The sequence below is a fragment of the Stegastes partitus genome, unplaced genomic scaffold, assembly GCF_000690725.1.
Source record: "Stegastes partitus isolate 25-593 unplaced genomic scaffold, Stegastes_partitus-1.0.2 Scaffold151, whole genome shotgun sequence".
NCBI lineage: Eukaryota > Metazoa > Chordata > Actinopteri > Pomacentridae > Stegastes > Stegastes partitus.
Window position 1 is genome coordinate 431,750 of NW_007577882.1, and position 14,466 is coordinate 446,215.

The 14,466-nt window shown below is 40.4% G+C and overlaps 1 protein-coding gene across 1 annotated transcript in view; it reads right to left on the reverse strand.

Moving 5' to 3' along the window:
- Nucleotides 1–89: 89 nt before the first annotated feature.
- The window catches only part of eya2 (EYA transcriptional coactivator and phosphatase 2), a 26,900-nt gene continuing 12,523 nt past the window's right edge, over nucleotides 90–14,466 (reverse strand). The window contains exons 6-16 of the mRNA XM_008279283.1: nucleotides 10,588–10,664; nucleotides 10,239–10,422; nucleotides 9,377–9,513; nucleotides 9,141–9,224; nucleotides 5,866–5,955; nucleotides 3,743–3,801; nucleotides 2,815–2,975; nucleotides 2,214–2,328; nucleotides 1,904–2,025; nucleotides 1,648–1,748; nucleotides 90–1,270 (exon numbers count right to left, since the gene is read on the reverse strand). Of these exons, the coding sequence (XP_008277505.1) occupies nucleotides 1,190–1,270; nucleotides 1,648–1,748; nucleotides 1,904–2,025; nucleotides 2,214–2,328; nucleotides 2,815–2,975; nucleotides 3,743–3,801; nucleotides 5,866–5,955; nucleotides 9,141–9,224; nucleotides 9,377–9,513; nucleotides 10,239–10,422; nucleotides 10,588–10,664 (1,211 nt within the window). The 3' untranslated portion in view covers nucleotides 90–1,189. The remainder of the gene's footprint in view (nucleotides 1,271–1,647; nucleotides 1,749–1,903; nucleotides 2,026–2,213; nucleotides 2,329–2,814; nucleotides 2,976–3,742; nucleotides 3,802–5,865; nucleotides 5,956–9,140; nucleotides 9,225–9,376; nucleotides 9,514–10,238; nucleotides 10,423–10,587; nucleotides 10,665–14,466) is intronic.

Below are 14,466 nucleotides of genomic sequence, written 5' to 3' on the forward strand. Positions count from 1 at the left end.
CACTTATTTATTTATTTGTTATTTAACCCTTTTTTGTGCATACCTCCAGGTTCAGTAAATGTGTGAAAAGAAATGAAACTCAACTCCCCTTTCCCCACAATGCAATTAATTTATCTTTATTAATCTACCTTAACTGTCTGTCAAAACAAATCGACAATAAAGCATTATATACAAATCATAGCTAAGCTGACAGGCAGTGTAATCGGCACATGCACAACCACACCAGTTCATCTATATTACAGACAGGTTATTAGGAAATTTACCAATGACAGAAAGAAAACAATATACAACCCAGAATCAAAAGTCAGGATTTGAGCACCAGCCTATAATACAGCATCTTCAAGGTAACTTCTTATCAAAACATTTTTACAAGAGCATGTTATTGGTATTTAAAAGTTGTTGTTTTTTTGAACGAGCTCCCAAACCATATATACCTCATTGTGTTGTAGACTTGAACCAAATAATAAATAGTTCTCATTTTAATGGAAGAATTCAGACTATTTTAATAGCCTCTAACTATGAGGAGAATGTTATTTGACATTTATCTAGCTGACGTATTACTAGAATTATTCTAAAATAATAGTGGAGGCAAAATCTACCGCACGCAAGATCACAACTCGTGTTTCTAATTCTGTCTTTAAAATAGTATTGGCCAGGGAAAAATGATTTAAGTCTCAAAACACATATAAAGACACAGCAGAACAAACAATTTGTACTTTTCATCCATGCAGACACACTCACTGTGGTCATTAAACAGTATGTAAGAACTCGCATTCAGTGCAACACTTTTCTGCGTACAAAAGTGGGACACCATTCATAAAGTTGAGATGAACTCAATTTAATAAAAAGGAAAGGTTGTTATAATATATATATTTAATATTCAAAGTATTAACCATTGCTCTCTGGGGTTAGTTAGAAGCTTTGGTCCCTTTTTCACTTTGGTCTTTTACTTTGGTCCAGCACTTCTGGCTTCATGTGTGTGTTGTAGATGTGCTGCTGCCTCGCTTCAAAATCCCCCCAGCTCCTTTGGCTTTGTTGTAAAGTTGTCCGTCTGTGGGCGCGCTCAACAATAGCAATACTGACTCTGAATCAGTCTCCTGGGGGCACCTTTCCCCCTTTAGCTGCACTCAGGAGTTCAGGAGCTTCTCATAGCTTGAGTGGAATAACAGAACGTGACGGATGGTGCCATCTAGAGGTAGTCCAGCTCCAGTGCATGGCTCAGAGCCTCGAGATCGGCCCGACAGGACACCCTCCAGAATGGCATGTTCTTCTACAAAACCAAGAATGAATCAATATTAAATGCAGGTTTAATGTACACCATGAAAACCTAAGGATAGCACATCATATCAGCCTGTAGTGCTTCTGCAGATGCACTGTATGGGGGACTGTAGGATGTGACAAAGTACATCTGGATAAGATGTTGGCTTATACTCTGAAAAACCACAATGCAAAAAAAAAAAATGTAAAAATCTGCCAAAGTTCCAAATACAGGAAGAAAATCTGCTATGTCAATGCAAAGATTAGATTAAAAAAAAAAAAAAAAGACTGATACAGATGCTGCTGAAATTGAGTGTGTCGTAAGGTTAACTGATTAGTTGTGGCCCATTTTTCAGAGTCAGAGACATAAAAAAACAGATTGAGTTATACCTTCTTGGCCACGGTCTCCTCCTCGGCTCCGTCTCCTATCACTACATACACTGCTCGCCGACCAAACCTCTGAGAGACACGTTCAAAACAGCTCTCTTTGCCTTTGAAAAAAAGGGAAAATGTGACATTAAAATATTAATACAAGACCTTTGGTGAAATACTCCAGAATGGAAAATAAATGTACTGGCATAAGAAATTATGGAAATAGGGAAATAAAGGAAACTAAGTGTGTGCTAAGTAGGAGGATTTTCATCACCTGTCTTAGTGGCACTGTATATATTCTCTATGGGGAAGGCTGAGCCCAGACCATACAGTAACACCTTGGAGAGAGCCGGGATGAGCTGGGTGGTGGTCACCAACACATTCACACAGTTGGGTCTGGAACACGACAGGACAGACATATTGACACGATGGTTAACTTATGTCATATGCTATATCAGGAACTTCTGGAGATTTGTTCAATTCATGAAGAGAAATTGAGAAAAATCCTAAAAAATAATAAACCCATTAAGCATATTGTTACTTCTCCTAAAGATGCATATTAAGCCTTGGTAGCATGAAATAACCTTGAGTTGATGAGAGCCAGGGCTTTGAGTGCTTGAGTCAGCCACAGATCAGTCAGGACTTCCATTTCTCTCCTCAGTTGTAACCACTCTTCTCGCTTTGGGCTGCCCAGCAAACCTGCCCATCAAGGAGAAACACAAGCTTGACTCTCAGTCTTTGAATTAATTCTACTGAGATGTTGCAATATCTTTTTTGAGAGCAGGATACGAATGGACAATTCTGACACAACGTTAAAACCATAGACGCATGTTTTCCAGCAGAGTAAAAGCAGCCACCTGTAATCAGAGGTTGGATTGAAGCTCTAACTGGAACTTAAGGAGAACAAAATGTTCCTTCTAAAGGTCCCATATTATAATTTGACACCAGAAAAACTTTGTTCAGTTTCAGCTTTAGCTTTTGTGGTCCAGCAGCTCATAAACATTTACATATGTCTAGTAAAATCCCATTATCTCACTCTTACTAATTTCCTATTACTAATAAATTTTTATATGAGCTACAAAACCACATATGAACCAACTTAGACTTCAGAGAAATTGAGATTATCCATATATCTAGACTAAATGTACACAAAAGCATTCCATAAAATGGTGGAGTGGAACTTACCCCCAACATTATTCTTGTATGTGTTGTAGATCTCCTTGACTCTGCGGTATCGGAAAGCCAGTTTCCTCATCCAGTCCACCCCTCCATGGACCCCCGACCCCAGGCACAGAGAACCGGCCCCTGCTGGGCTCTGGAAACCATCTGACCCAAAGTTGTAAGTGCTGCAGGATCACAATACAGGAAACAGCCAGGATATAGATCATAAAGAAACAAACTGTGTTTTCCAGAGCATCTTACTGTATCGTCAGTTTTTCAAAGGTGATGCTCTAAGAATCAGCAAAACTACATTTTCTTTTTGGCTTTAGGAACTGATTCAAACAATTTGGGGTATGAAAAAGAAAGCAGTGCTTGAACCATTCATTAATCTAGGGAAGTATGCCAGCACAACCAAAAGAATTTCAGGGACAAGAAACCCTTTAAAATCGAATGAAGCTGTGAATGAGCCTTTGTCAGTGAAAAATAGTATATACATACAAAATGGATAGGATAAATATAAAAACATCTTTGAATGAAAAGGGCCAGGTTCAATAAAATAAATATGTCAAAAAAGTACTTTGGTACAGTCTGGCTCTTTCTCAAGTCACTCCTAAAAGTATCCTAAAGTGCTTCAACAAGTTTATGCAATAAAACGTCTGGACTGAGGGAGACAGAGGGAGTGAAAAAGAGATATTTTGATGAGAAATGAAAGCGCTGGATAATCCCGTGACATATTATATGGCTGTGGAAGTTGGGAAAATAAAAGACATGCACATGCTTGCATGCATGAACACACATGGATGCACACAAATGCTCACACTCCCCATCTCATCTCCCTGCTTTTTTCCTCCTGTGCACTAAAACCCAGAGGGCAAGTCTGGTTCACAAGCCACAGTAGAACTGCCAGTCTTTCAGCTGAGCTTTAAGTACAGTAACACAGTGGAGGCTTTACCTCAGGTCCTGTCCGTTGTCATCTGATGCCACGTCATCAATATGAACTTGGTCACATTCCTAGGAAATGAAAAAGAAAGTGGATATATCAAGAGATCCATTTCAGAGCGCGGCCCTGTACAGGCAGGTCTTTCCTCTGTAGGGAAGCCTCCGGGAGCAATAGCACAACAACAAGAAAAAAAAGAGTTAAAATAAAAGACAAGGAAGGAGGAAATAAGGTATCAGGACACGGGACAGTCAGGCGCCGGAGATACAAGACAGTCAACACCGTGGTTTAATTCTTGCGTAACCACGCTGTAAATTAAAGTAAATCTGTATTTTTTTATAGTGTGTCCACAAAAAAAAAATCCTCTTAAGAATGGGCCATTGTCTTCCACAAGTACAGTGGTGTGCATGTTGTTCTTTTCTATCGGACGCTAATGCAACCAACCCAACCGCAGGGATTAAAAAAACCACACTGTAGCTTAAACATGTGGTTACAACCAAAACACCTTCAGCAATATGCAGTGAAATCAGAAATTTGAAAACAGTTATTAAGACTGAAAATGTTGGATGAAAACAAAAACAAGAAGCACAAGTCAATTATCACAAAGAAAGAGAAAATACAATGCACAAGAGCAACAACTAAAAAAAAAAAATCTTGGTTTCTCTGTGCTTTTATCCAAAGTTCAGCTTTGAGCATCTAAATCGAATAGAGTTTCACATTCACATAATACACATACAGTGATATACACAAAAACAACGCACACATACGAGCAAAAACAGAATCCCAGCATAACTCCTAAATGTCGCGCAGTGACCCAGGACAGACAGGCTCTCCTATCACCTTTCAGTCGTCCAGACGGAGACACTACCTCATCTTCCTTACATTACGACATAACTCAATTCCCAGGGGCTGTAACCCACCTCCCACTCAGGTGTCATCCGCCTGTGCAGAGCTGCAACTACTGACCATACAAAGCAAATAATGACCCGATAGTGTAGCACACATTGAAACTCTGACCACTATAGCAGTAATACATTTTATGTTATTTTAATTTGCTGGAAAGGAGGTGAAATATAGTCACAGTGATCTACTTACATAATTTTTCAATCAGGATAATTTCAACTGGAAATTCTGGCTTTTGATGATGAGTGAATTTCTGCCGGTATTACAGTCATGACAGCAGCAATAACACTTGTAGCCACTGGTGTAGCTACTGACACAGCAAGGACAAGATAATTGTACCTCAAGATTTAACAGGAGTTGTCAGGCCGCTGGTGGGTACTGCTTTAGAGCTTTACTGAGTCCTGACAACAAAAGAGGGGATAAAAACCGGGTTTGCAAATGGCTTTGTTGGCTCCTTTCCCTCTCCTTGACTGTTCCTCCTCCCATTTGACTAATTTTCCTCTCAGATACTCAGACACACACCTATAATTACGGCACAAAGTGTACTTGTTCTCTTGTGCTGCGTCCCTCTTTAATCTTTTTTTCTTTGTCAGAACAAGGCTGAGGAATGTTGGATAAAAAACATACACCGTTCGGTCACTAGCAGGTACTAAAACTGCACTTTAATGACTGCTTGGAGTCTTTTTTTTTTTTTGAGGAGTCATCACTTTTAGAGGTTGCATCAATACCCATATTGACTTTGGTGGACTTTTAGAAAGCACATTAGGTCTAACTGTAGAGCACTTATTCCAGCAAACCAGTCCTTTTAATATTCTCGCTGTACTGTCATTCCAGGAAAGCAAATTGTTTGGAAAATGCTAGATGTTGAGTGAGGGGATTTCTACAATGACTGCCACTGTGCTTTATGCCAGGTAAGGAAACAGCACCCAAATGTCAAACCTCTTGCTCGGCTGTTGCAGGGGGAGTTTTTTTTTCTTTTTTTCTGGTTAACAGTACGCCAGCTTACACTGCTGGATATGTTCTCACTGCTCCAGCTTTTCCAGCTTACTGGAAAAAGTCTCACAATTATTAAAAAATAGTGACATCCAGTGTACTGTGAGGTGAATGTGAAATAAATAGGTGCGAAGATTTTTGAGTGAAGGAAGAAAACAAAACTTAATCCTGCAACTTTCTAAATATTCTTCAGTGCTCCTTTTTTTTTTTTTTTCCTGAGCAAAGTTAACACACAAACTCACCTCCAGGTCATTGAAGAAGAGTCTGGAGTCGGCCAGATTGAAGATCATTTCCTCCATCCACAGACCCAGAGACACTGCTTTTGAAGAGTCCTGAAACAAACACAGAGTAAAGTTATTAACTTGCATTTAAAAAAAAAAACAACTGTTAATTTAGTTTATATTATCTTCCTATGAAGCTACAAGCAAAGTGAAATGACGCTGTGAAGAAGACTAACATCCTCTTACTGGGTGAAAAGTTACTCTGTGCATCTCTTAGTCTGACCTAATTGCAAATAGCTGAGATTTTAAACACAATTATCACCACATTTTAATTCCTATCAATAAAATATACATCTTAGCATGCATCTACATGTACAGTATTTGTCTTATCACTCTTTCATCCATAGTCACATTTACTCAAGCACTTTAAGACTGCTGGTTTACAAACTACACCCAATTCATAAAAATAATGTCACATTTTTTATCATGTCGAGGGCTGCGCTCTTGTTAACTTACTAAAAATCAAATCGTGCACTTAGGCTGCCGTAAGATGTTTGGTATTTAGAGAATAATCACATTATTTAGCATAATTATTCTTGCCATTATGTCAGTGCAGCTGCTTGCTTGTCTCTCTTTTGTTTTTCGCACTTCCTCTGCAAAAACTTATCAACTGCACTGACATAAACAGGTTTGAGGGAGAGGCAAGTCTTAATATTGATCTGTCAATCAAACTTCCTGCTCATCCTTATCTCCTACGACCTCCTCTCCAGCTTGTTTGTTTTGGCTCTCATTAATCCTGTCTGGGTAATTATCCCAACTGTTCTCTGCTTTTCCACTAAATTAAGCACAGAGTCATGAATTTAGATGAATGTAATTTACAACAGAGTCTCAGATTAAATCCTGAAAAAATATATATAGAAAGACATTTTTATTATATTCATCTACAGTTACAGGCTTAAATGACCACATCTGTGTTTTTGCAAGTTTCGACTAAACAAAGAATTTCTTGCTTGTACCGTGATGAATCACACATCTCTAGACTAAACTATTCGGTTTTCAAATAAATTAGCATATAAAAGGATGGAAATCATTGACGAGCCAGAATGGTGGGATGATTACATCCAAAAATATGAAGCAAATGGTACGCTGTTGTCCCTTGAAATGCCCATTTTACTTTATTTGCCATGAATAGCTGCAATGGTTTTATTAACTCAATAACAGGTATCGCCGACGCCACCTACGTGAAAAAGTATCTATTCTTTAACCTTCCTCCCATCACACCACCCAACTTCTCAGGTTTTCTTTCTCTCATATGGAAAGAAAAGCAAACAAACACCCAGGTGTTGCATTACACCACCTTCTGTTTTGTTTTTCTAATAAGCAAATTCTAAATCATCACCCAGAAAAAAACATATAAATCACAATCTGCAGGCAGTCTGGCTGACACAGCGGCATGGGCGTGCTGTCGCTGGAGACTACAAAAGCAGGTGTGTGTACGTATGTGTGGTGTATTGTTTTGATGGCAGCGCTGGCTCCTCTTTGGCAGCGAGACAGGCGAAACACGGGGATGTCAGCCAAAGGTGAACATTTGATGAGTGCATTAGAAATGACAAGCAGGGCTGTCTCCTGGCTCAGAGCGGTAATACGGGCTTGATGACACAAGTAGGGTAAATCATGACAATTACAAAATACCCTTTCAAAAGAGGGTGTAAAGAAAAAAAAAAGGTAATTGAGGACAAAGAGCAAGAAAAGTTCAGTAGAAGGAATAGGTGGATAAGGGAGAAAATGATGAAGGGGGAGGATTGCTAGAGGAAGAGCTGAATGGAAAGGATGAAGAGGGAGGGGTTAAAGGCTTAAGAGAGGTTTGTTCTGTTTGTCTAATAGCTGAAATAATTATCTGCAATCACCTTCCTCTAAAGGCGAGGGCTGCTACTATTCAGAAGGACAAATAAAGGGCCTCTTTCTTTTAATCCCAGACGAGACGAAAGACAAAAAAAAAAGGAGGTGGAAAACGAAAAACCACCATTCAGTTCTCACCTATACTCTTACGTGGGGGATTTTTTTTAATATGAAAGACAGAGCTGGGGGAGAGAATTCACACACTAGAGGACAGAGTAGGGGTGCTGTATGACAGATGAGATAATGGAAGAGATGTTATGGGAGGAGGGGGTCAGCTCCTCATGACGATCTCCGTTCACCTTTGGCTCACCAAGCTGGTGAAAACAACTGTCTTTCAACACGCCCATTAGTCTTCCCACAGACTGGGCCCAAACTTGCCTTTACATTGAGGTCCAAACATTTGTTAATGATAAGAGTTTAATGGGAGAAGAGCCTGGGCTGAAGAAAGCGGGACACAAAGTGATGAAGCAGGGATAATTATTGCCAGAAATAAATGTGTTATGGCTGTCAGAGCGCATGAGTTAGCTGCGAATTAGGGAGGGAGAAAGAAAAAAAAAATAATGTTGCTACATTGTAAGCCGTCTTCACTGGTTGGACTGCTAATCTGTTTTTCCGCCGTCACTCATTTAATTCCTCTGCTGCATGTCTGAGTTTTGATGTCAGCGTCTGTCCAACTGAGCTTCTCTGGATCCAGCGGTGGGGTTGTTGGGTGGTGGGAGGAATCAGGCATTTTTGGCACATGAGTCACATTTCAACACATCCACACAGTTTAACTCACTCCCTCTCTCTCCCTTTTTTGGCTCTTCCTCCCTTTCTCCCCTCGCTCCCCTGTTCCCCCTACCGTGGCAGAAAAGAAAAGAAAAAGAAACAACGGCATGCATGGCCCGCCGGGGGCTGAACCGATCAGAAACGCTGCTCTCAAACTCCCATCAGCCTTGTGTCAACCCGCAGGGGGACCGTGAGAATTCAAAACATAGATCCCTGGCCAAAAACAAGAAACGCACCACTGTCCGCCCCTCGTCAGCTGCCTGTCTGTTATGTAAAGGTCCCGCTGGCTGTCAATCACGCCGCAGGTTGTCGGGGTAGCTAAACAATCCTGGTGCATTATGAAAAGAAACAAGAGGGCAGAAAGGCAAAACAGCCAGCGTGTGAAAATGCTCAGGGATGAGACCCAAAGGTCACGGACTTGTCTCAGGCAGCCAAACCTTTGACTGTTAGTCAAATAAGCACTTGAGAGAAACACTGAGAGGTTTTACTAGAGCAGGATTACGTGTGTGCTGTGAGGATTTGTGCCAAACTGTGCCTACCTACTGTATAATAAACTGTTGTCAGTGTCACTGGCCACAGCACATGCCTTCTTACAGTAAATGACAAAGGGAGGGGTCATGTGGACGTACCTTGCCAAATCGTGAGGAGAAAGTTCCCGTGAGGAGAGAATGGAAAATGATGATGGTTTCATCCAGATCCCAGATAAACACTCGCTGCAGTGAAATAACAGATATGTAATGTTAACCACATGACAGTTTCTGTGTGTGTGTGTGTGTGTGTGTGTGTGAGAGAGAGAGAGAGAGAGAAAGATAAATATTGTAGAGAAACTCTGATAATTTCCAACACTGTGTGAGGGTGTGTTTACCTCTATATCAGAGTCCAGAGGTGGAGCCGGGTCACTGACTCTTTTTCTTCCTCTCAACTTGCCATCTGACCCCCGTCGTGCTGGGACCCCCTCCTCTTTACCAGGTGTGGGGGGGCTTGGCGGCGGGTGGTACTCCCCTAAAACACACACATAAAGCAAAGTCCCTCATCAGTCTTCATAAAACAACACTTTGTATGTTATAAGGGTGAGTTCTCTGATTTAAAAAGTCAGAGTCAATTTTTTGAACGCAGAGAATGCAAGAGTTTGACTGAGAAGCATTGTGGGAAGTGTAGGACCCACGGGGTTTTGGTGCATTACTAAGTACAGAAATTCCGAATATCTTAGTCTCTGCTGCAACAATTTTAACAGTCTCTACACAGCCTATATGTCATGCACAGTGACAAAACGATGACACATAGTAGCAATAAAGTGCAAAAAATCACTCAAGTAAAGATGCTTCAAAACAGCACCTACTTTGGTCTACTCCGCTGTGACAGCAACATGAAAATTTGCTGGTATGATATATATATATTATTCCTTCTGTAAAGCTTATAATTTCTTTTTTTGCTTTTCATGGCCCTAACATTACTTTGGCATCAGTTGTTTAACTTAAAATACTGCTCAATAGTAGAGAAAGCTGTTTGAGGTTGTCAAGAAAACTACAGCCTTTTTTTTTTTTATTGCAAACAAGACAGTAAAAAGTTACAATGTCCAGCAGTTTATCAGGTGCTCTCTTCTGTGTGTGCATCTGTGTGTAGTACTAGTATGCTTTTTGTGTACCTATTTAAGGGGCTTTGCTTTTTGCAGCTCATGTGCTTCTGCTTACAGCCGAGAGATCATAAAATTTCAAAGGGCTCCTTACCTGTATGCGACTCTGGGCTGTGATTGGGCACCATAACGGGGTGTTCTGGGTGCTGATAGGCTAATGGTGCTGTGATGGCCGCGGGGCTGATGTTGCTGCTGGTTAGGTAGGGGTTGTTGTAGTGATGTGAGTTATAGTACGGAGAGTATTGACTCTGACTGTAGCTTGAATACGCTGAAAACTCCTGAAACACAAGACAAAAAAGTTAGTCAGTGGCATCGAAATCACTCAATATCAGGTGATAAATGAACATATTGTCTGCAAGATTGCTGCAGCTTGCTTTCCAGTCTTCAAGAACAGACTAACTGTGGAAATTCTTCAAAATTCTCTCTGAGCTTATACTACTCACTTGTTGGGTAGGGTTGAATGGGGTTGAACTTGAGATTGCATGGGTGCCTTGAAAAATTCCAGATGAAATACCGCTGCCTAAGAAATGATAGGAAGATTAAAGGTCAGATTTTCAGACACTAATCAATCACGCATACTTAAAGAAATAAACAAAAAATATAAACTGGTGGGATATTTCACTTTGTTCCATCTTGTATTGATGAACCAACTCCAGATATAACTTTACAGTGTCTGATCTCATCCGTGAGGCTGCGTGAAGGAAGTACTGAGCAGTAAACTTTGACTCTCTCCTCAGTGACAGCTCAGCGCTGCAGGAGCTTACAGTGTGATTTATGATTGACATGACAATACAGGTGGGAAAGTCTGCAGCTCCTGCTGCTCCTGCTCTGGGAATCTTCTAATCCAATCAAGCCAAGGCAGGAATGTCTTCCTCCAAGCAATTCCTCCCCACAGTGACGCTGTCTCACCCTGCATCTTCCTGTCAAGACTGTTTGTTTGTCTGGTTAATTAATTCTCCTGTAATCTTATCATCTCTACCTACGGCACTGGACAACATCTCGCATTTTTGTGCCATTCCTTGTGTTTGACAGTTAGCTGATGTCTCAGAAGAATGCAAACTAAATGATTTTTTAGAAAAGCTGGCTACTGGCAAAAAAAAAGAACTTTTGACACCAATTCTGCAAACGAGTGCACTGTGTGTGGTTTCTTGTAACACGCATATACTTTCCCAACAGCTTCATGTGAGATAATTACAGTTTAAGAGCTCACAAGCAGATAGTAGAGCTCTGTGAGGTTGTACTTATTCCGCTAAATATTAAAATCCTCATGCTAGACTTGCAGTGACAAAGCTCACACGCTGATGTTTAGCATGTATGGTGTTTACTGTCTTTATGGTCTCACTTTAGTGTGTACGCTTGATAACACTTGCTAATTAGCCTGAAAGACAAAGTAACATAAAGGCTGATGTCATTACTTTTACAGCTATTTAGTATCAAAACAAAATAAGAAATCGTAATTTCAACTTTTTTAATTTCAACTGTAGCACAATGTCTCCTGTGGGAACCTGGAATGACATTAACTAAATTTCATTGACATCTTTCCAGAAAGACAAAAACCAACTTCATTCTAAAAGTCAGTTGAATTCATCATCTGTAAACCATGAACGCAAGTACAAAACATTATGACAATCAATCTCAAAAATTCTAAAATATTTCACAGGCCAAGTGAACATTTTATGAGAGGACAGCCAGAACCAGGGGGAATCATCAGAGTTATTGGGATTCATCTTCTGGGGAACATGAATGTGTACACGAAATTCTAATGGCAATCCATCCAATACAACTATTGACATACTTTGTTGTCTTCTGGTAAGGCTGAAATCCTTCAAAGTAGCACCAGCATGATCAATGCATCTAACATCCACTGAAATGAAATAAATGGCCGATTAACACCAACACATACTGTATCCTGATAGTTTCCTATATGATTGCGTGCACTGCTATTAAAGTTTATGTGGCGTTTCTATGCTTTGTTTCCACTTGTACTCTGTATTGAATAGATTGCTTTTTGCTTCAGACAGTAGAACAGTTTGAGGAGACGGTTTGAAAGTTGATTTAGGGTTAGCTTTCTGTGATTGACCTGCCCTGTTTGTTTTGACTACTGGCTCTATGACAACTTGCCCTTTGGGGATAGTAAAGATTTACTCGTCTCTTCTCTGTCCTGACTTAAACTGTTCTGAAATAGGTTTTAAGGGTTCATTTCCTTAAGTCTACCTTGCATTCTTTGATCAATCCATCACTGGTTTCTCTTGACCCCATTTCCTCCTCTCCATGCCACAATGCATGACAAACAGGAGAGCAATGACTCACTGGAGGAATCACACTGAAATCTCCCCGGACAACACAACAGTCTTCACAGTGACTAAAGGAAAAATACAGGAGGTCTTTTGAGTAAACACAGAAACAAGGCTCCCATCGTCCCCATTTGGTTTCAGTTGTGCACACAGTGTACAGTAAATTTTTTGAAGGCTTTTTGTGGTGTGTGCGTCTGTGTGCGCGCGCTTGTGTATTGTGTACAGTATAATGGATGACATGGAAACATTCTGAAGTCCAACAAACATTTGGATGTTGTGGCAGTTTATTACCGTTTGAAGTTTGCAGTTAATGATTTATGCATAAAAATATTCAAACAAATTTATTTTGTTTGGGAACAGTGTCCTTCAAACTCCAACTACGCTCTGTTAAAAACTGTTTGTTGGTTCAACAGTGGTGCTCTGACAAAGTACAGTCACTGAAGGCTTTTCAGTTTGTGAGAGGCTTCATCAAAAGTGTGTTTACATGAATATTTACATTCCCAAGTAATGTCTCACATCTGAATATTCTCTTAAAGAGAGAGCAATATGGAAGACAAGAATCAAACTGTCTGGGAAGGGCTGAAAAATGATTGATCTGGAGTCAGGGAGCAGCTGGAGAAAGATCAAGCATGACATTCATCCTGGATGCCAAAGACAATTTTGGAACAAGTTACAAATATCGCCTCCTAAAAAAAGACGAAAATCTTTTCTAATTTTATGGTCTGAAAAACTAGACTGGCCGTTTTTGTCTTTTCCACCTTTCTACTGACAAAATTGGTTCAATACTTGTCTGCTAAACAGTCACACTCAAGAACTGTCTAGCTGACAGTTGGTAGTTGATTTTATAATTCGTTAAGAACCATTAAAGCAATGCTTCAGCATCCTGTCAACATGATGAAATTCAATCTTCTAACCTTTTCGAATCAGGGCGTCTCATATATGTAGGCCAAAATAAAGGCTCTATATGTATATTAAAACAGTACAACTATAAAGTCTGAGAGGCCACAAAGCAGAAAGCTTTTATTATTATTTTGGAAAAAAACATGAACTTTAAGATGCTACTATGCACTCTGGAGCTTTGTGATGAGCACTTTTTACCTTTTGTTGACATATTACAGACAAAATGAATAACTGGGAAATATATTATCAGCAGTTGTATTAATAGTGAAAGTAACCAGCTGTAAGATCCATGTTGTAACAGACCAGAATAATATTAGTGGGCGGTGTGGAGCTGTAGCAATTATATTATTTACTTCCCTTTTCCCAGATGCCAACAGTCAGTTTTTAACTTACACTGTAGAGACATGAGTTCTCACAAAAGCAGGACAACACTATAAAGTTAAGAGTTTATATTTAAACTAGTAGAATAATTAAAATAACTGCATTTCAAATGCTTGACTTTACAGTATGCAGCAATATCTGTTTACTGTTCTATACTGTTTTGTCTCTCCTTTGTTTCACCCATACAGCGAAAGCAGCTCATGCCCCCTGTGCAACACTAAACCTACTCACCCCTCCGTAAAATGCCCCTTAACCTCTCCCCTCTCACACACAAGGTCAATTTCACGCTGGTTTCAAAGCCATAAAGTCGCACTGAGCGAGTCATGCTTTGGGCGCCGGGCGACTGAGGAATGTGTACAGCACAGACACATACACACACACACACACACACACACACATACATACATACATACGAGGGCCTGCACAGAACACCACACCTCCATCTAAGCATCTGTGTTTACCAGCAAGACCTTCTGCTCCTCTACTGCCGTGTCCATGATTTCTGTTTTTCTGTATTCTCTTCCTCTCTGTCTACATGTTTCTCACTCTCTCTTTCTTCAGAGAAATGCACACAAGAGCCTGCATGCTGTGTTGTTGGTCTGAGTGGAGAAAGGGGGCCTGACCCCAAGAAAAGAGGAGGGGTGGAGAGACTTTTGACGCCAGGAGTCCAGACCGCAGCTAATGGAGAACAGGTGTGGCATCGAGAGAGGAGGGGAGAGGAGGGGAGAGGAGAGGAGAGGAGAGGAG